Consider the following 23,079-nt stretch of genomic DNA (forward strand, 5'->3'; position numbering starts at 1 on the left):
ATACGTTGTGTGCTTATAGTTTTCAAATTGGCCGTCCCAAGATCGTAGTTACGAGTGTTCAGCCAATTAGATATTCAAAAATATCCCCTCGGAGAGTATAAATAAAAGGCAATTACTCTTAATTTGTTAGCTTCCAAGAAAAGTGAATTTAAAGTAGCCAAATCATTAGATGAATGCAAATCAAAAGCGAGCGCATTTCGCGAAAGTGAAAAATGGATCCATCCAAAATGGAAACTTAGTTGGGTTTAGTAAGTAGGTATGTCCCTGGGACTAAGGGCTCAAATCGCATGATTAATGGTCAGTGGATTGGGAATGGGTAGCGCGGTGATCCCAGTGGGATCGAGGAGGAGGTGGCCCAACCGGTTGTCACTGCAACACGAACGACAATCGACTAGAAAATAAAGATTGTACCAGTTTATTTGGCAGGGGAGTAAATTCTTAGAAATTTAAGGCCCCAGTGCAGCGCAGATCGCATTTATATAACTCAATAGGTATAGCTGCCCACACCAAGTGCAAGTCGGTGGCTCTGGCATCAGTCTAGTATAGTATATGTATAGTATATGGCTCGATCGATTAGGGGATCAAGTGCCAACACAATTAACTGAAGAGGCAGCTGTTCTCTCGACTTTGCAAATTACGCTTTTTCGACTGTTTGGCGATCTTTAAATAAGGCATTTTTCCAGCTTAAACTTTTTATCTAAGAATGTGCTTAAGTAATTAGTGTGTGTGCCTAAATGAATTCTGTCAAGAGAAAGCGGTGGCTCAATAGCCATTGTTTGTTCGATTGGCAAGTTATAAAACTAATTGCTTCGGGCAAAATTCTGATTCTGATTCTGATCGATGGCAAAAGTTGACGAGTCAAACTTAAGGTAGATCATGGATTGTTATGGCAAACAATTGACTTGAAATTGATTTGCAAAAATCGCATTTAATGGCACAGCCATACATCAGTGTCGCAAACTCGTTTGCCGGAGTTTAGGCCTGGATTGCCGCCCACTCACGCCTTTCCTCGGCGCAAAAAAATATTAAAAAAAAAACAAAACCGGTCGCCTGGACTGTCTTTCTTTATTATTATTATTATTATAACTAGTAGTAGTAGTAGTAGTAGAATTATTGTGCCTCCTTGTCGCGGGGCAAATAGAAGCGAAAGAGAACAAACACGAGTGCAAAAAACGAAAAGCACGAAAGCCGGAGGAGAAAGAAGCAGCACATCTGGGTATGTACATATCTGGGTGGCTATAAAAGCCACCAGCCGGCTCCGGATTCTCCACAGTCGAGCTTCAACTGTTCCTGAGATGATGTCGCCGCGTGAAACCCACACCTGGCTGCCACTGGCGGCGGCCGCCCTGCTGCTGATCCTTGCACCGCAGTGCTCCCATGCGGAGGAACCCATTTGTATGTGATACACCCACCCAGAAGAGTCACCGGTTACATCCACCTAACCAGTTGAATCTATCTCCCGCAGATCGCCTGTGTGTGCCGCAGATCTACTTGGCCGAGTGCCAGCAGCTGCTGGCCGATCCCTCGGAGGCGGGCATCCGCATGGAGTGCGTGGCTGGACGGGATCGTGTGGACTGCCTGGAGCTGATCGAGCAGCGCAAGGCCGATGTGCTGGCCACGGAGCCGGAGGACATGTACATCGCCTATCATCGCAAGAACGAGGACTATCGCGTGATCTCCGAGATCCGCACGCAGCAGGACAAAGATGGTGAGTACTGGTGCTGCTGCTAAAAAAGGCTCCACTGAAAGAAAAGCTTTCGATTGAGTGACCAAAGGACATGAAGGATTTGAAGGGGGAAAAGATACTGCCACGTTTGCTATTCATTACTCATAAATCTCAAACTTCGCGACAGCCGCCTTCCGCTACGAGGGCATTATCCTGGTGAAGAAGGACTCGCCCATCCGCACCCTGCAGCAGCTGCGTGGCGCCAAGTCCTGCCACACGGGCTTCGGACGCAACGTGGGCTACAAGATACCCATCACCAAGCTGAAGAACACGCACATCCTGAAGGTGTCCGCCGATCCGCAGATCTCCGCCACCGAGCGCGAACTGAAGTCGCTGTCCGAGTTCTTCGCGCAGTCGTGCCTGGTGGGCACGTACTCCACGCACCCGGATACGGATCGCCTGCTGAAGAAGAAGTACGCCAATCTGTGCGCCCTGTGCGAGAAGCCGGAGCAGTGCAACTATCCGGACAAGTTCAGTGGCTATGACGGCGCCATTCGCTGCCTGGACAAGGGTCAGGGCGAGGTGGCCTTCTCCAAGGTGCAGTACATCAAGAAGTACTTTGGTCTGCCCGGTGCCGGTCCAGATGCGCCGCCGGCGGAGGGCAATCCCGAGAATTTCGAGTATCTGTGCGAGGATGGCACCCGACGCCCGGTCACCGGACCCGCCTGCTCCTGGGCCCAGCGCCCCTGGAGCGGTTACATCTCCAACGAGCAGGCCGTCCACAACTCCGAGCAGCTGCACCAACTGCAGTCGCGTCTGGAGCGCTTCTTTGCCAATGGCCTGCAGGCGCAGAACAAGGACGCCGCTGCCCATCTGCTCATCCAGCCGAATGCCGTGTACCACAGCAAGGAGGCGGCCATCGATCCCAAGGTGTATTTGGAGCGTGCCGGCTACAAGGATGTGATCGAGCGTGATGGCAGTGCCATCAGAAAGATCCGACTGTGTGCCCAGAACGATGACGAGTACGCCAAGTGCCAGGCGCTCCATCAGGCTGCCTACGCCCGCGACGCTCGTCCGGAACTCGAGTGCGTTCAGTCCACCGACTGCGTGGTGGCTCTGACCAAGAAGGAGGCGGATTTGGCTATTGTTCGTGGTGCAGGCTACGCGGATGCTCGCAGCAACCAGCTGCAGCCCATTGTCTACGAGCAGCGGGCTCAGGATGATGTCCTGGTCGCGGTGGCAGCACCTAGCCTTTCTCGGGAGGCTCTCCAGAAGGCCAGCATGTAAGTGGAATCCAGACGTGCCATAGATCGTTCCTTAAATTCCCGTGCTTATCAATCATCCGTAGTAAATTCAATGAGGATTGCGGACGATCCCGTGCTGCGGCCGCCTTGCTGAACAAGCGACGTGGCCTGGACGCCTGCCGTGTGTCCTCCAGCGCCGATGGAGAGGTACAGATCGTGCCCGCCTCCGAGCTGGAAAAGCACAAGGACGCGCAGCTGCTGTGCCCCAGTTTGGAGCGACGACCGGTCACCGACTTCCGTGAGTGCAACGTGGATGTGCAGCTGCCCCGGGCCATCTTCATCCGCTCGGACACCACCAGCGTGGAGCAGGAGACGGTGAAGCATCTGTTCTCCTTGATCTCGGACAAGTTTGGAGCTCGCGGCAAGTTGGTGGATGTTTTCGCTCTGTTCGGCGAGTTTCAGCAGGGCAAGAAGAATGTGTATTTCAACGTAAGTGTTCTTATTTCCATAATTAAGCTGCGGAATTTTGAGCATGAACTTTCTCCGCAGGACAAAGCCGTTCAGCTGACCACGGAGATCAAGAACGAAATCCAGAACGAGCAGATCTACTCAAATCTCCAGTGCGATGGCAACAAGATCGCCAAGCATTGAGCACACTCTACACTCCCCTACTACTGTCTGCATCAATAAATTTTAACCCGAATATTACTAAAATAGTAACCATGTTTTAATGCCTAGTAAGGAAAATTATAAGGCTTTGGCATAAGGTATTTAGATTCTCAGTTGCCCAGTTAATTGGCTTTTGGCACCACTCATGAATTATTCAAAACGAGATGCACTCTTTCAATTACAGCAATTTATGGTTTTAATTAAAAAAAAGACACATTATATGTATGGAACCAGCTAATGTATAATGTATATATCGTATATGGTATATAGTTTCACATATCTGTGCTTGGGTAAAATCGCCAGGGAAAATCGTACGTTTCACAATTGCTTCGTCCACGGTGTGGATTTTGGGTATGGTTTTGGGATTTGGGGCTCAGGGTTCGGGTTAAAGGGTAAAGGGCTAAGGGCAAAGAGTGCCCTGCATGGGACAACTGGGAAGTTTGAGAATAAAATTCGTTGATCCAAACATTCCTGCTGGTGGAGGGCGGCTGTGGCACCTAGTCTTCGGAGGCATCGCGCACGGCCTGCTCTGTGGAAGACTCGGCACCGCTGGGCGTCTCCTCCTCCTCGGAATAGTCCTCGTCGTGGGTGTGGGTCACCACGGTGGGCGTCGACGGACGAGTGTGCACAATGGAGCTCTGAAACACGAAAGCTCTCGCTTTAGCATGGTCACGATCACTATTAGAGTTAATCAAAGGACTTACAGCGCGATGCAAGTCCTTGGGGTCCTTAACGTGCTCGGTGCCCGCCACAATGCGTGCCGAGTCATCCGGCGATGTGGCCACCGATGCGGATCCCGTGGTCGCGGGAACTGGGCCCAGCGGCGGAGGCGGCTGATGGGCCTGATCGTGGGCCACCGTCGACTCATGGGGCAGCAGCATGGCCGGTGCTCGGAACATATACGAGAAGGGGTAGTAGATGAGGTTGAGCAGGGTGGCCGCATAGACGTCGGCATACCGCACCACCTGGCTGGAGAAGAAGGTCTGGCGCGAGCCGGAGCGGAAGAGTGAGCCCATCATGCCGTAGGACATGTCCATCTTGTGCGTCACATCCCGGATGCAGGTGCGCAGCTGCGAAATGTCCGGCTTGACCTTGGCACTGGAGTCCAGATCCCTGTAGAGGTCGCCCAGCTTGATGTCCAGGTTCTGTAGCTCCGCGAACAGCTGGCACTCATCCGTCCACACGTGCAGCTCCCTCACCAACTCGGGCACAATGAGGAAGGTGCGCCAGCCGCGGATCTTCTTCGACTTGAGAATATCGCCAAAGATGTGATCGCCCACATAGAGCACGTCCTTGCCCTTGGCGTTGATAAACTTGGTGAAGAGCTCGCACGAGCCACCGGAATACACCTGACCCGGTTGCAGAGGTCCCACGTGGGTGCCGATCTTTAGGCTTCCGGTCTTCGTGTCCACCTGCCGCAGCACGGTGCCCTCGTCAAAGAAGAGCGGCTTGCGGGCATCCACCACGATCACATCGAAGTAGGTCTTCCAGTCGCGGTGCGGCTCATCCGGAGTGGCGCCATGGGGGAAGTCGAACAGGTAGGTCATAATCTCGTTGGTGTACGTATAGTCGCTGTTGGTCAGCATGAAGAGCTTGGCGCCCGACTCCCGGATGCGCGAAAGGACCGTGGGCAAACGCTCGTCCTTCTTCACATAGTGAGCCATATTCTAGTGGATAAGGTAGTGGTATTAAGTACGATCTTCACTAGGTAACCCATGTAGGTAAACTTACCTGCGTGGTGCGACGCTTCAGATCGCCATCGGAATGCACCCAGTCGACGGCACGTCGCACATCCTGGAAAATCGACTTGTAGGTAAAAAGTAAATCGCCAGCTTTGATGCCGCGCTCAACGCTGTCGGGTGAAAAGAATGAAGAGGAGAAAGTAGAGAAAGGGGAATAGAGCAGCAGGGGGCAGAGATCAGAAGTTTTCTAGGCAGAATCGAAAGGCAAAAACAAGGACACTCGAAGTCGGTTTTCAACATTCTCCCGATAAAGGCAAGATCATGAGGTCTATAGAGCTTAGGAGCATTAGGTTCTATGAAACGATCCAAACTTACCGCACAAAATCGCTGCTGTTGGTTAAGAAGTCGACGAGACAGGCAAGGAGATAGGTTTCCGGAAGGTTGAAGAGAGTATTCAGGACATAGACACGCGACTCGTCCAGTTTCAAGAACTTGTTGGGATACAACTCGTACACCTGGTGACTAAAACAAGTAAGTAAGTAAGCAAGTTAGGTAAGTAAGTTGTAGGCAAGTGCACTTACTGCTTGATGAACTCAAAGCCATGGACGCAGACCAGAATGTTGCCGTAGGCATCCACTTTCAGCAGATTCCCGTAGAGAGTATCGAACCACAGGCCGCGCACTGGAAAGGTGGGATCGTACTCGAACTGCAGTATCTCCTTGGGATAGCCCATGAAGACCAGCCGCTCCTTGACCAGGTTGAAGCCCAGCTGCTCATACTGCGGTGACTTGTACTCTGTTCGAAATAGATACGAATTTACATTATACGGATATTTTCTAGTTATGTGCTTCGTGTTGGTTGCCCACCTGCCAAGGTGTAGTCCATGTCGAAGCCATAGTACTTGATATTCTCCAAATGCAGCGATCTGTTCACAAACACTCTGCAAGGAAAGAAAAATCGGAATATTAATATTTTTATGTTGCATACCTTTGGGCGTTGAAGAAAAAGGTCACCATTTCTAGTCAACTATTACAGATTATTCATAGTAATTAACCCAAGTAAATTTTAAATATTATAGACAATATTCTTCTCAAGTAATAGGTAATTAAATAATCTATTTACTTTGTCCCTCATTTCATTTTAAATGACACATCACCTGCAAATTGAGTTTAATGTTTATTGAATGTATTTATTCATCAGTCAATGAATTTGAGTAAAATGGTTGAGTAAATGGTTCACAATACTCGCTTTCCATATTCCGCGACTCTTTTCTAGAATGTTGTTAGTGCAGAACACTAATCGATTTGGCTGATCATTCGATCGGCAATGTGAGTCAATGGGTTATCAAGTTGGCGGGGAAACGAGAATGGAAAGGCGTGAAAAACTGGCAGCATCAGCTTGAGCCTTGAGTGTGAAAATCGCCACATGGAAATGGCGTGAAAATCGTTTGACATTCAGTTTTCAACTTTGTCGTGGCTCTTTGATGATGCCGTATGGCCCTCAGGCTTTTCCATTTTCCATTTTCCGCCAGCCGAAGGCGTTGCTTGGTCTCAATTCGCCGCGGCTTCGACTGCGGTCAGCAATTAGTGTTGAAAACTTGTTGTGGGCGACTCCGGCTGCCACGCCCCTTTCGGCTTTGACAGACCGTGTATGGGTGTGTGTGCCACGCCTCCTTGTGGCGAAAACTCATTAGCGGGATGAGCGTGGACAAAATGTTTTGAGATACCCTCATTTTTGGGGTTTTACCATTTTCATTTTTGGTATAGCTGCATGGCATACTAGATGTTCTCGATTTATCATGCTCGGAAAACTATGCACTTTTCATGCTCCCTTCGTTGTTGTTGTTGCTCGCTGCACTACATATTTTGAATAGTTTTTAATGTCTGTCCGATCAATAATTCGATTAATAATGGCCGGGGGGCGGATTATGCCAACACCCCTTTTGTTCGGCAAAAAGAGCATTTCAGTTTCGGTTTTTTGGCCTAATTCGTAGACTCTCTTTTTTGTCGTTTTTTGTTTTTTGTTATTTTTTTTTTTTTTGTTGAAAAGTGGGTGTGGTGGACAGTTTTTTATATGTGCTGGGTGTCCATGCTGTGCGTTTATTTATTCTGCTGTCCCTTTTTGGCAATTCTGGTCCACTTGAACATTTGCCAAATAAGCGAAAAAGTTGCATCCTCTCCGGGGCTCCGGGGCTCCGAGCTCTGTGTATGTGGCATGCTCCTCATCCTGCCACTCCTGCCACTTACTACTGCCACTCCTGCCACTCGTGACCAATTTCCCTTCTTTTTGGCCAACTTTGTTGGTCCATCTTGGTCGTGGTTGTTGGCCTGACCTTTTTGTTGCTGTTTTTCAACCCAAATTCGAACAGAATGCATAAATCTGAGACAAAACACACTCCGCAAACGGCCAACAAATTTCGCAGCAATAATTAATTTTTCCATTTTGCAGCTTAAAGGCAGATTTTCCAATTTTCCAGCCAAGAACTTTTGCTGACTCTTAGGAGATGATGGAACATGTTTAGTAAACCAATTGGAAATTTAATATGGAAAGACCAATTAATCTTCTAACATTTAGAATGTCTAATAAAGTTTCTTATCTTGAGCTAATTAGCTATTTACAGCTATATAGACTAAGTAATGATTGTAAAATGCATATTCAGCATTATTCAAAAAGAGTGCTTTCAGAAGCACTTTAGTTTACCCGGCAACCATCACGAATTCGAGGTCAAAGGGCACCGATTTGCCGACTGTCGCGATGCATCTGTATCCGCAAAAAACCTGAGAGGTGACTAAACGGATTAATTGGCGTTCGTTGAGGGTAAAAATAGGATAATATGTGGCATAAATGCAATTTCGCTAATCCGCCGCCTGTATGGTTTAATTGTCACTGCCAGCGGATTGCGCGTCAATTAAATTGCGGGCGATTTCGCGGTTCTAAAAATACTTTCGCAGTGCCTGGGAAATAGTTAGATTGAGTGCTCAGATTATTGATTGTGATGACTGAGATGTTATGCATGTACTTGTTTGTGTATTTGCGTGGCTGCCATCATCAGTCTATGTTTGTACTCTGGTTATACGCGGCGTATGCGCGATATTTGCAAGAAAACTCGCAAGTTTTGCATATACATATGTATGCTTTCCTATGGATATTTGCCTTCCATTTGCATTGATAACAAGCAGCGAAACTCTGTTTTGCGAATCCAGAATGCTCGAATGCTCGAATGCTCGAGTACGTCAACGAACTGATTCCTGGTATTTTGTTTACACCGCCAGGCGATGCGATCAACATTTTCCAACGACGAAAGGTCATCGGTACACATTAGCATCTCTCACATTAAATACTATACTTGATGTTTTTTTGTTTTTTGTTTTTTAGCTGATTATATTTCTCATAATCGGTCCATTGACACTGGCTGAATCAGAGCGCTTATTTTGTACCTTCTGAAAATAGGTCTATGCTGGCGAATAGCAAAACATGAATGGCGCTTTGCAGGAGAATAATATTGTTTAATCATTTGTTGTTCACCGTGAAATGCGCAAGTTGTGTTTGTTTCGAAATAAGATAGTTACAACATTTGATAAGCACAAAAGTAGAGTTTTGACATTAAGATAGTTACAACATAATCACAATGCTAGAGTCATGCAATTAAGTACAGATATCTGATTGATATAGACAAACTTTACGATTCTTGACTAACTTTGCTTCCAGAATTTCGGTAATACAGAATACAGAAACTGGTTCAATCTTAAATTTCACAAATTTAGTACTATTTCTGTAATATTCTATCTATCTAGTCTATCTAGCAACGATTTGTATTAGTTCTCTGTACCGAGTGGCCACTGTAAGTTGCAGTGAGACTTACGCATGATGTGGCTGCTGCAGTAGCCACCACAAGGCCGCCTTCGATGTGCCTGCAGTTGCTCCGTCTCCTGGCGGCATCTTAGTGTCCGTGACAGCTGTCTGGGACATGCCACTGCCACTGCCATTGCTACTGCTACTGCCACTGCCACTGGCACTTGCAACCGGGGAATCCCCAGCTCGAGAGTGGCCAGTGGCATTCAAAGTTCCAGCACAGTTGCCGCCGTTGCTCAAGTTGTTATTATTATGCATTGTTAACTTGTTTACGCTACCGGACAGCGCAATGAAAGTGGGTAAAGTGCTAAGAGTGGTCGATGGTCGATGGTACGGTGGAAATTGCTTTGCTCAAGTGCGAATTTCCCTCTTATTCTTCTTTTGGCTGTCGAAAATGGGAATTTATGGCCGAATGCTTATCGCAGTAGTGCTAGTTTCGCAGTTTGCAGTAAGCAGTAAGCAGTTTCCCCTCCAAAGGATTGGCCCTGCCAGTTGGTCTGGATTGCCCGCCCGCCCGTCAAGGATTGTCAAGTCGAGTTGTTCACGTCCTTGGACATCGGAAGAAGCTGGAGCAACAGAAGCTTTATTGTGCCATGTCCTGCTGCTGTTGATTAGATTCAGCTGATTCTGCTGCCACTTCGTCCCAGGGAGCACATAATGGCCATAAGTCAACGAGCCACCCCCCGCTGCCCACCCCCCCCCACGCAATTGGCCATGGCCAAATTGCACTCGCTTGTAAAATCAAAATTCATATCATGGCAATGCAAGTTTATCAATTTGGTTGCCATTCCCCATTCCCCGCCCATGTCCACCATCGACTGACCATTATTCCCCCGTTTTTGATATACTATATGTAGTTTATATGTATGCATTTTATCCCGCTTGTTTGGACACGTGCTGCCTGGTGGGCAACGTTGCGTATGCGTCATGCTACGTAATTCCCACAGTGAAAACTGTTGCAGTTCTATTTTCGAACATCATCAGCATCGTTAGGTGCCAACCTAGCCCTCCATCGTCATCATCAGCATCACCAGCGTGATTCTCCCCACTGAAGCTGGCTATCTAAACACTTCAGATCCAGCTGCTGACGTACTGCAGCTGCCACGTGCCACTGCCCCTTTTGGAGGCAAAACAAAACCCGACTCAGGGCACAATAACTGGCGACTGGCGACAACAATTGACAGCCAATCGTGGACAGGTGGGGTTACAGGGTCAGGTCAGCAGTAGCAGCAGCAGTGGCATTCTGCTCTATTCCATTCCATTCCATTCTATTCAATTCAATACTTGCAGTTAACGCCCGGGCAAACAGGCCATCAATAATGATAAACTTATCACTAACCATTGCGCAAAAGCGCTAATAGGACACTCAACGACTTCTGATAATTGAAATTGAAGTAGCTGCTCTTGCAGCTATTGAAAAATGTCAGCTAATAATTAAATTAGATTCAAGCCAGGAATGTAAAGAAAGAAATGATTAACAAGAACTATTCAACTATTAGCTTTTATTCGTGTCTAAAACTAGAACAACTGAAGAAGACATAAGATTCCCAAATCATGTTTGACTTCCGTGTTTTAAGGCAATCTTGTTACTTAAATTGTATGTTTTTTTTTCGAATTCCCCGGGCTATCAATCAGTGCCAAGAAGCTCTGATTCTTGATGCTAAGCTCTTTCCATTGACGGGCTCTTTAAATTCAATTATAAGCGTATCGACTGCTGCAAGGCCAAATGTAATCCCCTTCTCCATTTCCCAAATAGCACATCCCCTTCTCAATTTCCCAAATAGCACACAACAAACACACACAGACACACACACACACGTCGGAAAACTCAATTCAGCCACAAGGTCGTGTCAGAATCTTATAAGGGTCCTTTGGTGTTTCGGCTCCAATTAAAATCAAAATGCCAAACAAAAACAACCGAGGTGTGGCTACAAGGCTCAGGAGATGCTGGTCAGGAGTAGTTGGAGTAGTAGGAGAAGCTAAAAGAGCAGGAGTAGCTGAAGGAGGAGCTGGAGACGCAGTATCCAGTGTCGCAGCATCAAAGCCCCCGACCAACGAGCAGCGGTCACCTACGTGGTCCAGGGCGGCGCAATTGGGCGATAATTGACTTAATAAGCATAACCACAAAACCAAATAGCCAGTGCCCAACACGCACATACACATTTGTGGACATTAGAGCTGCACATGTGCTACTGCTACACTGGACAGCCGGAAATGTGAATTAGGAGATGCTATCCATACTTTATACAATAGAAACTACCTATCAGTTACTCACTTATAGTACTACGCAAAAGTGTTTCGATTTGATGCATTATCTTAATAATGCTGAATAATAAGGTTATGTAGAACACACTTTTGCTGACCAGTGTAGCCTGTTCGGAGCACTGTGACAAAGCAATTCGCATTTCACTTCCGACACGAGTTTACGTCTAATTAAGACCTTAATTGCCAGCCACAAACACACACACTTGGGAGCAGCCAAAGAGAAGAAAAAAGAAGGGAAAAAGTCGCTGAGGAGTTGGTCAGTGGACAAGGGAGAAGGGAGGAGGAGAGGGGAGATCTTGGCACAGACGCACTTTAATCGAATCCTGGCCACCAAAAGCGGAGAATATCGCCCGGACTGCGCTCGAGGCGAACACGAACTGAGCTGCCCCCAAAAAAAGCGTAATCCATGGAAGCCGCCGTACTCGAGTTCTACGCCGCGGACACCGGCATGGGCACCATCCACTTGGAACTGAAACTGGAACTGGGCCTCATCATAGTCATGCGTGGCACACCATTTCGATGGTGCTGCTCTTCTATTCAGCGGTTCTCCTTCTTTTTTTTCCTTTTTTTTTGTGCTTTTTTTTTTTGCAATGAAAGCAACCGTGTGGCAAACACTTTCAATTTCATTGTCAGGGGGCTTCTTCATCGCGTGCGACCTTGGCAGGCCGCTGAAGGGTTCCGATGAGTTGGAGGTGGTGGTGGAGATGGTTGGGTGGTTGGTTGGCTTAATAGATGACCCCCGAAATTGATTGAGGGCGGTTTAGCATGTGAACGCGACGGCGAACTTAATTAGGCAGCAAGGGCTGAGCATCCTCGCCAGCGATGCGATGCTGTGGCATTCAATTTGATCTAAACGAACTTAATCAAATTGCATTGTGCTGAGGTTAATCCAATTGCCGAGACCCCCTTTTTCAACGACATGAAAGAGCAGCCGACAAATTGGGATTCCCGGTATTTATTTTGCCTCGTTTCAAGGTAACTGCCCATCCAGTTTTTGAGTTTCGATGGTCCGTGGTCGGTGTTTGGTGCTTCTACATTCTGAAGCAATCGTCGGTTTCCTCGAGATCGGACCAGCCCAGGATGCCATCTATCATATGTGTCTCGATATCCTCGTAGGCCATCGCCATCGAAGCCACGAGATGGAAGGGATTGCGTCTGCGGCGTGACCCCTCCACAATGTTGTCCACCTTCTCGAAGCGCTGCATCAGACCCAGAAGCTTGTTGCGCGTGTCCTGCAACTTGCTCATCACACGATCCCTCTTCCTAGTAATGGGATTCTCGCTCGTGGGCCGAAAGGCGGGCTTGTGCTTGTAGTAGCGCAGGATTAGCCCAGGTCCCTTCCGGGGCAGCTCACACAGCTGGAGCTGCCAGGATGGGCGATTCTTCGATTGGAACACAGTCATCACTCTATGTACATACGTCTGTCTAATCGATGTGTTCAGGTTCGGGTTTCTTACAATTGTCAAAAACGAAACGATAGTGTGACCAAGTGGAGTAACGAGTTCTGGTTCTACAGGTTTAACACAGGGCAAACAGGTTTCCCAGTGGAGTAAACCATCATAATTATATTGCTATAGTTACGAAAATGTAAAATATTTTCAAAATCCATATCGAAACGATTTACTTAATCATCAATAAGTGCTTTTTTACCAATCATATGTTTGCTTGAATTAATTTTAAAAAAGAAATATATATATATATTTTAAATATATTTCAAAGCACTTTCTGTGTAATTGAAGCGAATTGAAAGGATTTTAGAGTGACCAGCGAACAAAGTGCAACAGTTGGGCACAACAATGTGACCCTTTACCCTAGTAAATCAAGCTGAGTAAATCGAATGTAAGCTGACAACTTAAAGCCTTTTTCGTCGCCCAGCAACCGCAATCCCGATCCAGACACGCGTTTGGAACATTGTTGAATGCCAAGTTGATGTCAACTGTGGGAAAACTATTCGCACCTGCAGATGGAATAGGAGCTGGAGCGTTCCTGCTCCTCTTACTGTCTCCAGCGTCCTGTTCCTCCAGCGGAGGATCCTTCCACACGTTCCGCATTGTGGGCGTTGCAAACGCTTGGTAGAAGGAGCAAAATGCTATTTGCATTTTAATGACACAATGCCAAGGCGAATCAAGGTCATCGAGTGCACAGGGCCACGCTCACTAATCATCTGCTGTCAGCTTGCATGAAAGTCATAAACAAAAGTCGCGACATAATCGAAACCAAAATGCCAAATTAAATTTTACATTGACCACGAAATGGGTGTATTATACAAGTGTATCTGCAATGCACGACCAAAAAGACACATACATACAGATACATATGCATCTAGATACATTTGTATATGTATCTATGCATTTGTACGATGATATATTCGTGTGCTGGTGCAAATATGGGAGGATTTTCCAATTTGCAAATGTGACATTTGCCGCAAATTTTGTTTATTTTCTGGCATTTCCCATTAATCAAATAATTTAGCCTGCGTCCAATCAAAACATAATCAGATACGGTGGGCGTACTGGCGTAGGGGCGTGGCACGGACCGACCTTGACTTTGATTTCGATTTTGTGTGGGAAAAGAGTGCGCCATTTGAATGGGTATATATAAAGTTAAGCACAGAAAGCTGATGAGTTTGTAAAGTTATCATTATATTTAAGATATGGTATTTATATTTATCTACCAACAGCGCACTTTGGACCGAAATTGAAGTCTCTTAGAATCAACATTCTTCAAGTTCTTTGTGCGCCTCGATTGAATTTACGTATTTGTTTATCTTTACTTGGTGCTGCATCACTCAGTTTTCTTTATTCTTTGTGCTAGAAATATGTATTGTTTATTTATTATTGATATTCTATTCATATTTGGCCAGCGTCAGAAATCCGCTGTGTAAAAGTAAATGGATTTTAAAAATCTATGTTTTTATATATCCACTTAAAATTACACTCTTAAATTGGTAAATTAAATATACAAACGGCGATTTGCGGTAAGCAATTATAATCCAAACATGGCACACAAAGTGTTTTTGCAGATTTCCTATGCAGCTGATTAAAATGCAGTAAAAACAATGGTTTATTCCTCGAACAGGAAAAAAAAATCTTATTAACACGCCCTTTTTGCAGCAAATGCAGAGCCCTGTAATACATATGTGCATAAATTAGCAATTGAAATGATGATAATAATGGGTTTGGCCAAAAAGTTGCGACAATTAAATTGGAAAATTGGAAAAGCCAGTGGCATCTGTGTGTATGGCGAGCAGAAAAGGCCAGCTCGTTTTAAAATAAATTTAGCATGTGAATTTCAATGAAATGCAAATTACATTAAAGTTTTTCCTGCTGCGGCTGCTGCAGTGGCTCCTCTTTCATTTCCATGGCCATGCCACGCCCACAGCCACAGCCCCAGCCCCAGCTACAGCTACAGCCCATTCTCGTCCTCCGCCGCCTGTCGTGAATGTTCGCGGCGTTTCCGTTTCCGGCTACGCAATAAAAGTTCCCAGCTACGTGACCCCCGCGGAGGCGAACGAAGGAGGAGGAGGAGCAGCACGAGGAGAGCAGGTCATGTCTGATTTAAGACAATCATGGGAAGCTGGCAAAAGGTGAAGTTGGCCGACAGACAGGTACAAAGAACGACCGCAGTGGGAACGAAGGAGGGGCAGCGGGCAACATTGTTTGCATTCGAAAGCGCCAAAGGGAGCGCCAATGGGCCAAGAGCCGTGGGGCAGAAGGGGCACATGGGGCAGATGGGGCAGGTCACGTAGCTGCAGCGGAATTAAACCCCAGCCAACGGCCAAGGGTTAAGCGCAGTGATGGCGCCTTGAGAAACATTTTGCCAAACGAGCAGTGCACAGCATAAATATGCCAATTTAGCCCCAAACGATGATGATTGTGAGATGGGGCATCACACCATCGCAGTCCAACTACCCAGCCAACTGCTCTGATTGCAGGCGAAGATTAGCCCGGCGGCGGCGACTCATTAAGTCAACTGGCTAAGCGTTGACAGTCAGAAATTTACATTAATTGACACACAAGCAAGGAAATCAAATAAACCGAAATTAAATGATCGAACGATGGGCGGCAAGCGAAATGGACGGTGGGAATGTGTGGGAAAGTGGAAAAGTGGCAGCAATTAGGCAGCCTGCCAATTGAATGGGGGGAAGAATGTGAGACTGTGCTGCGCCTGGCATGGTCAAGGGCATGTTCATAACTGTAAACAGCAGTTGGGCATGTCAAATAGCCAATAGCACCCCACCCATCGCTTGACCCCAAGAAGACCTCCCCAAATTACAGCGATAAGGGGGCACCACCACCCATCGTATCTGAGTTGAAAGCTCGGAAAACCAAACAATTTAGCCACGTATGTCTGCACTACATGAGCAGGTTAATAAATACGACAGGTGATATAATACCTACATTGTATATCACTACTAATCCGAAGAAGAAGATAAGGCGGTGTTTCCATCAAGATCACAGGGTATACTCGTTGCTATACTATATATATTTCGAAACTAGCACACTAAGTGCCTTTTTCTTTAAATATGCCATACATGTTAAGTAACCCTATGAACTAATGCTGAATGCAAAGTGCTGGCACAAAGAAGTTAGTGTAAGCATTTAAATGCTCATTCCAGAAACAACCAAACTGAATGATTCATTCTGAAACATGCGTTTCCAATGAGCTTTAAAACAGCACAAGTTTCCTATTAAGCCTTCATGGTAACGAGTATCTTTGGAAGCATAGATGAACAAAGGAACCATTATCTGCTGCCGAACAAAGGGCAGAATGGTGAAAGAATAAAAACATGACAATGAAATCAGTTTTAGAATCTACGTTACAATTATAAGTCATATCTTACATTGTCTCATTGCTAATTACAATAAACCTTATTTACGGATCCATACAGAAATAAATATCAAATATATCTTCAAGATCGATAAGTTAGTGAATCTGGGCTTTGGGATCAAAGATCAGTTCGATGTATGTATAATCTGAGTTATTTTGTACTGAGCAGATAGTATTATTACTATATACTACACTCATTTTACATAGATATCAAGAAACTTCAACAAACCAGAGAATGCAACGGTATAAATATGTAGATAGCGATAGTATGACTCATTTTGTTGTAAACATAAAATTGATATAGAAATTATGATTCCCGTGGTATACCGTTAAAAAGTGGAGCATAGTTTCAAGTGCTCTTTGAAAGATTAGCGACACAATATTTCGGGACTCAATGGGATCGGCTGTTGATTTTCCGCCGATCTGCTCACCTGTGACCCAGTTCTCGCTTGTGACCATGGTAGCCGGCGGTTCCATCTGCGCCCACTGCCAGTCCATTGAGCACCGACTGATCCATGTCCGTTTCGCCGATCGTCTGCGTGCGCTCCCGTTCTTTTTCCCGCTTGGCGATGATCGTGGCGGCCACTGGACTGGCACTGGCACTGGAAGTGGATTTGGATGTGGAAGTCGAACTGGAACTGGAAGTCGGGCTTGAGCTGGAGCTGGTGCTGGTACTGGTGCTGGAATGTTTCTGCAGCGGCTTCTGCTGCTGTGACTGGGACTGCGACAGTGGTTGCTGCTGCTGCTGCTGCTTTGGTTGTGGCATCTTGGCGCTGCCGCGGATTACAAGGCCACAAATGCTGCGCCGCGTCGCTGCTGCTGATTATGCACTTTCGCCCAGTGGGCGTGAAGAGAGTCGGTGGGCGCGGGGTGGGTTGTGGGTGTTGCTGGTAGCGCGATAAGTATCTTATCAGCTGTTATTTTGGCGGACGACGACGTCACAGAGATCTGGAGTTGGAATGGATCTGACTGATCGTGTACGTGGCGCGTGGATCGATCGTTTGGAAAACTCGGCGGGCGCGCAAAATAAAACAAAACAAAAACCAAAAAAAAAAAAACTCTGGTAATTCGGGATTTTTTATCTACGATGCCTATTTCGAATGCGAATTCGGAATGAGAATTCGGATTTTCCACTCGGCTGGCAAAATAAAATTCCGAACGATTTCGGTCAACGTTCGAATTTCAACTGAAAGTGCAATGTGGAAATGGAGGAAGGAAGCGGCGGCAGAGCCAAATGAGAGCGTCGAAGAGCCTCAAACTCTCTCCGTTTTCAATACTGAAGGCAGAGCGTCGGCGTCGAAAGCTCTGCTCTCTCTCTCTCTCTCTCCCTCTTTTCCTCTCTGTGTCTAGCTATTCCCCAAGCCCCGCACTACCCGACAAACAAACACACACACACACACACACTTGCTGCTTTAGACGGTGTCAACGTAGACCATTCAGTTGTTGTTTTGATGCCTTTTATGCAATAAATACAAAATGTTTTCGACTTTGTTTTGCTACCCATCACTCAGCGGGGGAATGATCGATCAGGCGATCGCTCACACAGAAAAAAGGGCGATCTCTTGATTTCCATGACTTTCTAATGTTTAATTGGCGTTTGCATGACTGCACTTTTTCCTGCGATCATATGAAAACGCATCTAAGTTTGCTAAGCTTTCTTTTCTCGGTTCAAACCTAGTAGGTGCTACGTAAGCCATAGGTAACTAATATGCTATTATTTCCCTTTTCGAGAATTTTATCAAAAGTTGCTCAACTTTTTGTTCAGCTTCCAGTTTAATAGGTTTGTAATGATATTAGAATACAGTGTGTTTATGATCTTGTCCGATATCCAATGCTGTCGATCGATTTGGCACGTGATCACGATTCGTTCTCAGTGTACAGGGTGTCGTCGCATCGACACACCCACTTCCCACCGCCAGCTCTGCGGTTTATCTTCACGCGCTGCTTGCTCAGTCGAAAATAGCTTCTATGGCCAAACAAGCACGAATAAGCCAAACCACTACAATGACTACACCCACACTTGTGCGCATGGAAATTTTAGTGTGTCAGTCTTGGATTGGAAATGCTTGGAAAGCGGCAAAGAAATGAAATTATGCACACAAAAACTTAGCCACACACGCACACAGCGGAGGTGGAGCAAATAGCTCTGCAACTATTACCTTATCTTCTCGGCGAAAACAAGTGGCTTACACAGCGAGAAAAAGTCTAAGTAATTGAAGAAGATTTTTAAATGTATATGTTATATACATATTATATATTGATTAAGTTCAACTACAGGCCGACTAGTTAGACTTTTATTTAAAGTACGTTTTCTTGAATATACAATTGTGCCCTCATCTGTACTTAAATAGTTTCGTGCCACACTCTTACTATTTATGGCAACACGCCCGCGCCCCCAGAGGCAACTAGTTCAGTTGAGTTAAAAAGACGGAGAGAAAAGCCCTAAGTATATTTTAATTCGATTCTCAGAATAAATGTGAAATGTAAATGATGTGCCACTTGTCCTTCATAGGCAATATTATTGATATATTACCATTGAAATATTACTTTTCATGTACTACGCATGTTTTTTCCTCAGTGCACCTGCTAATGCGTGGGGGTTCGCAACTTGGCTAAGTGGAATTTTTTGTGCGTTCTTTTCACTTTTCGCTGAGATTCCGCTGGGCGACACACCAACAGATACAGATACATATACAAATAGTTTCGATCGCATGCTCTCGATTTACCAGCGGCATTGATAGCCCATAAATTCATTCGATTTTCTATAAGTACATACATATATGTAAATCCCTGTGTGACAGCATAAAAAGCAAGACATGGCAATACAAAATCCCACCAGATATGTACATTCGCAGCGATATGTGCGCCTTAATTGTGGAACCAATTATAATGTGGATAGGCGAGGCGCGGTTTTCATGAATATTTCATCAGACATTTGCATATTCATTGCCATAAACCCCATACACCATACACCACGCACCGTATTCCATATTCCATATTCCATAACGCATAACACATATTTCATCTGCCATTTAAGGCGACTTTGGACACGGATCGTTATCAATAAGCCCAACTGCTGGGGCGGCTCTACCAGATACGACATAAATAGACCTTTCTCCCACTGCCCACTTGCTGAACCAGCTTTGCGAGGCGTCTCGGCCGAATACAGAGTTAAATATTCTTGAAAATTATTGCTTGCACTTTGCATCGTGTCAATGTCAATACGAACACATGTGTACACACATGCATACGGAGATAAACGCACACTGCAGTTGCAGCTGACACTCGAGTGGCTCCAAGTGCCCACTTACTTGCATCTACTTGCATTCACGCCTAACAAGCAATTCAGACAACCCCGCCCCCTGCGCCCACCACCCCTTTTCCAGCCCGACCCCTCCCGGCGATGAAAAGCCACTAAAACCGGGCGATAATGGGCAGCGTCACAAAATATTGTAATCAGCAAAAACAAAAATGGCAAAAGAGACGTCTGGCATGAGTACAATAACAACACGAAGACCCGCATACCCTGGCATTCCACAATCGAATTCTTACAGCGAAAGTTTTGCTCTCAAGTAAAGTAGTGATATTATGGTGATTATAAGCCTTAAAAATTGTATGTATTTGCATATCATCTCATAGAATTATCTAACAAAGGATAGGTTTTTAATAACTGATCAGTAGTATATAGTGTTCTTTATATTACGTTGAATTAGACAAATTTTGATATCTGCGAATTGGTTGCCAACTTTATTGCGCATACGCCACGTTGCCAAAGGCAAACAGCTTCATTTACGATATTTTTACTGCTCTACTGCTGTGCAGCCAGCCCCATATACCCCACATTCCCAATTGGACTAATGAGGCGGCGGCACTATCAACGTCAGGTTGTCAAGCGAATGTCCCCGATTCGTGTGGATTAACTAGCTGGTCGCTGTTTTTGCGCTTGTTGTTGTTTTGGCTACGAGATAAGACGATAAGGCAGTGGAAAACCGTTCGCACTTGGCATTGACCGTGGTTTTTGTGTGAGAAATCTCTCTTTGGTAAAAACATCGCTTACACTGAGCAAAATCGATTTACGATACTGATTTATTTTAACAAGTGGTTAGTTTTAGTGGAAAGCCCTAAAATCGAAAGCAATATCATTGGTATTCTGATATATTAGAATACCTTTAAACATTTCTTTTGTTTCATGAAAATCTATAACTTAAACAATGTATTTTGTCTGTGTAAGTAATCTTTGCTTTGAAATTGCTCTCAACTGCTAGTTCCTTCGGACTAGGCCTTCCATTAAAAGTGACCCACTTTCGGTAACTTGGCAACTCTTTTTTCTGGGCAACTCACCTGTGGGCCGCATGGCGGTAATACTTTTTGGGCAGGGCCGATGCCGAACTGGGTCCTGGGGTATTGGGTCCAGAATCACTCATCTCGCACTGCAAGTAGTCGTAAAGCGGAAAATTAATGAGAGCGCCTTATCGGTTTCCCACATAAAACACACACGCACTCACACACACACACACACACACACACACGCTGCGAATTTTAAAGTAGGAAAATTGAAATAGAGAAATGGGCATGAGGCTGAAATTGAGAACGCAGGCAGTGCAGGCAAAGCAATCAATGTGCTAAGGACGAAAACAATAATATAGTATGGATGCAAAGGGAAGAGTGCTGAATACTGGGGCGGGGTGGCAACTCTGGCCAACCTTCTTTGACTGACGCAATTGGCACAAGTTTAATGAGTTTTGCTGCAACTGATTGATATGCTGCTGTCTAGCTACTTCTTCACCTCCTGCTTTTTTTACACAGAGCTAAAAAAGTGTAAATAATTAAATGTTCAATATTTAACTGAAAATGTTAATGCTAAATGCTAAATTTGTAAGGCTGAAGTTAGAAAGAAAGTTTGATCTTGATTACTACGAAACTCGTTGTAAATTTTAAAATTTTGACAATTGATAGCTATTTTCTAAAAATTTTAAACTTTTTGTAAAGCGTTAAAGACGTACATAGGATCATAAAACTAGTCCTGCCATTATATCCCCGAATTGATAATTTTCTAGCGTAGGAGTGCGCTTTCTCCCGCCGCTTCCGCTCAGTGTACTTACTTGGTAGGGCGGCAGGTCGCAAAAGTCCCTCTCGAAGGACTTGAGCGGATCCTGCGGCTGTGCATCTTCGCTGGGCGTGGCCTGCATTCTGCCTAAACTGGCATAGGAGCAACTTAGCCTACGGTTGCTTTTGTTCCTTGCGCTTCGCTCGCAATTTGGGGCACCAACGTGAATGGGGCGTATCCTTGAATGGGGCGTATGGCTGCCCTGGCTGTTTGGGATTTCGCCCGATTTCAGTGGCTGTCGACTCGCGTTAACGATTGCCACTTGGGCGGTGTGGTTTGGATAGCTAAAGGTGTCTGTTGTTTCGGATCTGCTTGTTAATTGGCGGTGGTACTGCAAAGTGTTTGTTAAACGGCGTAAGTTTCTCATTGCCAACTTAACCAGCATGTGTGTGTGTGTGTGTGGGTGGGTGTGCGAGTGTGTGTGTGTGGGTACAAACTAAAAATGCATGTGTGTGTGTGTGTTTGTAAGCGTGAGAAAGCAATCAAGCGATTTGAAACTTAAATCTATGGATATTCTATGTAAATACATACCTGGTACTTAGAAAGTTACTCAGAATAAGACTGATAAGTTTGATTGGATGAATTGTTATCCGATAGATATGAAATTGTGTTTCTGGGTGTATTTCGAAAAGAGATATGAGATTTTAAAATAAACATGACGCTTTGGTGCCAACTACATTATAAAATCTATATTGTACCAAAAGCTGCATTGCTCAAAACATTTGGAATTTAATAAGGAAAAAAAAAACAAGATTTATTTGAATGCTAATTAAACGGAGATTGTTAATCTATCGTAGGTAAGAAAGATGATTTTGGCACTCATCTGAGGCACATGTGTGAAGTATTGGAATACTTTTCAACTAACGCGAAATAATTGCGTTTTTATCTGAATAGTTAAGTTAAATAATAACAGCTAACACACCCAATATTTATGTTTCTGGACAATTTGTGGGTGGGCCCAAAAGTAGGCTACGTATTTTTATCGCTCGGTTCGTGCACTTCCAATGGCAACTGCTGATTAAGCTAATTTATCGTGTTTTTTTGCTGCGTAATTGCACAAAACAAGTTTGTTGGCCCGTGTTTTTGTTGTTGTTGTTGCCGCTGCAAGGTGCCGGCAAACAAAATCACATGACACCCCCGCCGAACGGCACATATCGATCTATCAATGGCCGGCAGAAGGGCAAAGGGCAAAAGTAACGCCGGTGGGGGCTCTAAAAATACACATACATATGTACGCCCATGTCCATTGGACAGCGGCAACAACATGACTCATCTCCTGGGTCACAAAAAAAAAAAAAACAACAAAATGGAGCACTTTTTAGTGGGAGTTACCTTTTGGCCCAGAAGTTTTGACGTTTTGCTTTTTGCGTTTTGAGGTTTTGCAGCTTATTATGCTTTCCAGCCACTTGATTTTCCAATATTTTCCAGCTATTTACGCACTCACGCACGCGGCCGCGATTTCATAACACACTGCGCGACGGTTTTTAAAAGTTTTCCAAAATTTCCATCAAACCAATAATAAATGGGCGGCCAGAAGAAGAAAAAGACGGAGAAGAAGAAGAATAGGTGTGCGACAGCTTTTCCTTCTGATTTTCCTATCTTGTCTATAAATCTTCGGTTGGACTGGCCGTGTTCTTTTGTCACTTTTTTCTATTTTCGTGGCGTTGCGACCGCTTTTTCGTCTGCTTTTCCGCTTGTTTTCCTGCCAGATGATGCGATGTTTAGCATATCAACAATTTTGCTTTCCCTTCGATTTTCGTTTAC

The 23,079-nt window shown here is 45.3% G+C and overlaps 3 protein-coding genes across 8 annotated transcripts; 1 reads left to right on the forward strand and 2 right to left on the reverse strand.

Annotated features, from left to right (window-relative positions):
* The first annotated feature begins 1,235 nt into the window (after window positions 1-1,235).
* On the forward strand, window positions 1,236-3,624 carry LOC6525782 (transferrin). Its single transcript, XM_002101567.4, has 5 exons — window positions 1,236-1,395; window positions 1,466-1,708; window positions 1,854-2,949; window positions 3,015-3,399; window positions 3,460-3,624. Exons 1-5 carry the CDS (start codon window positions 1,296-1,298, stop codon window positions 3,559-3,561), a joined length of 1,926 nt encoding a protein of 641 aa, XP_002101603.1. The 5' UTR covers window positions 1,236-1,295; the 3' UTR covers window positions 3,562-3,624.
* A 122-nt stretch (window positions 3,625-3,746) lies between these two features.
* On the reverse strand, window positions 3,747-23,040 carry LOC6525783 (cytosolic purine 5'-nucleotidase). Of its 6 annotated transcripts, XM_039375061.2 has the most exons (10): window positions 22,648-23,040; window positions 21,847-21,928; window positions 21,311-21,646; window positions 20,550-20,638; window positions 6,128-6,201; window positions 5,843-6,056; window positions 5,637-5,783; window positions 5,311-5,431; window positions 4,284-5,246; window positions 3,747-4,217 (listed from the first exon to the last, which is right to left on the reverse strand). In XM_039375061.2, the coding sequence occupies exons 3-10, from the start codon at window positions 21,395-21,397 to the stop codon at window positions 4,077-4,079; spliced, it is 1,836 nt and encodes a 611-aa protein (XP_039230995.1). In that variant the 5' UTR covers window positions 21,398-21,646; window positions 21,847-21,928; window positions 22,648-23,040; the 3' UTR covers window positions 3,747-4,076. The 6 variants fall into 6 exon arrangements, with proteins under 6 accessions (XP_039230995.1, XP_039230994.1, XP_015046498.1 ...); XM_039375060.2 differs by lacking the exon at window positions 21,847-21,928; XM_015191012.3 differs by lacking the exons at window positions 21,311-21,646; window positions 21,847-21,928 and having other exon boundaries at window positions 22,648-23,038.
* Window positions 12,318-16,624, reverse strand: LOC26535581. The gene has a single exon (XM_039375111.2). The coding sequence runs from the start codon at window positions 12,779-12,781 to the stop codon at window positions 12,410-12,412; it is 372 nt and encodes a 123-aa protein (XP_039231045.1). The 5' UTR covers window positions 12,782-16,624; the 3' UTR covers window positions 12,318-12,409.
* Window positions 23,041-23,079: the final 39 nt, after the last annotated feature.

Source organism: Drosophila yakuba, chromosome X, assembly GCF_016746365.2.
Source record: "Drosophila yakuba strain Tai18E2 chromosome X, Prin_Dyak_Tai18E2_2.1, whole genome shotgun sequence".
NCBI lineage: Eukaryota > Metazoa > Arthropoda > Insecta > Diptera > Drosophilidae > Drosophila > Drosophila yakuba.

Bases quoted from the DNA above. Each gene is read 5' to 3' on its own strand.
- LOC6525782 (XM_002101567.4), top strand. From the start codon at position 1,296: ATGATGTCGCCGCGTGAAACCCACACCTGGCTGCCACTGGCGGCGGCC. The intron at 1,709-1,853 runs GTGAGTACTGGT...ACTTCGCGACAG, and splicing joins CACGCAGCAGGACAAAGATG to CCGCCTTCCGCTACGAGGGC. The intron at 3,400-3,459 runs GTAAGTGTTCTT...CTTTCTCCGCAG, and splicing joins AGAAGAATGTGTATTTCAAC to GACAAAGCCGTTCAGCTGAC.
- LOC26535581 (XM_039375111.2), bottom strand. From the start codon at position 12,781: ATGACTGTGTTCCAATCGAAGAATCGCCCATCCTGGCAGCTCCAGCTG.
- LOC6525783 (XM_002101568.4), bottom strand. From the start codon at position 21,682: ATGAGAAACTTACGCCGTTTAACAAACACTTTGCAGTACCACCGCCAA. The intron at 6,202-20,549 runs GTGAGTTGCCCA...CTTTCCTTGCAG, and splicing joins TACCGCCATGCGGCCCACAG to AGTGTTTGTGAACAGATCGC. The intron at 4,218-4,283 runs GTAAGTCCTTTG...TTCGTGTTTCAG, and splicing joins CCAAGGACTTGCATCGCGCT to AGCTCCATTGTGCACACTCG.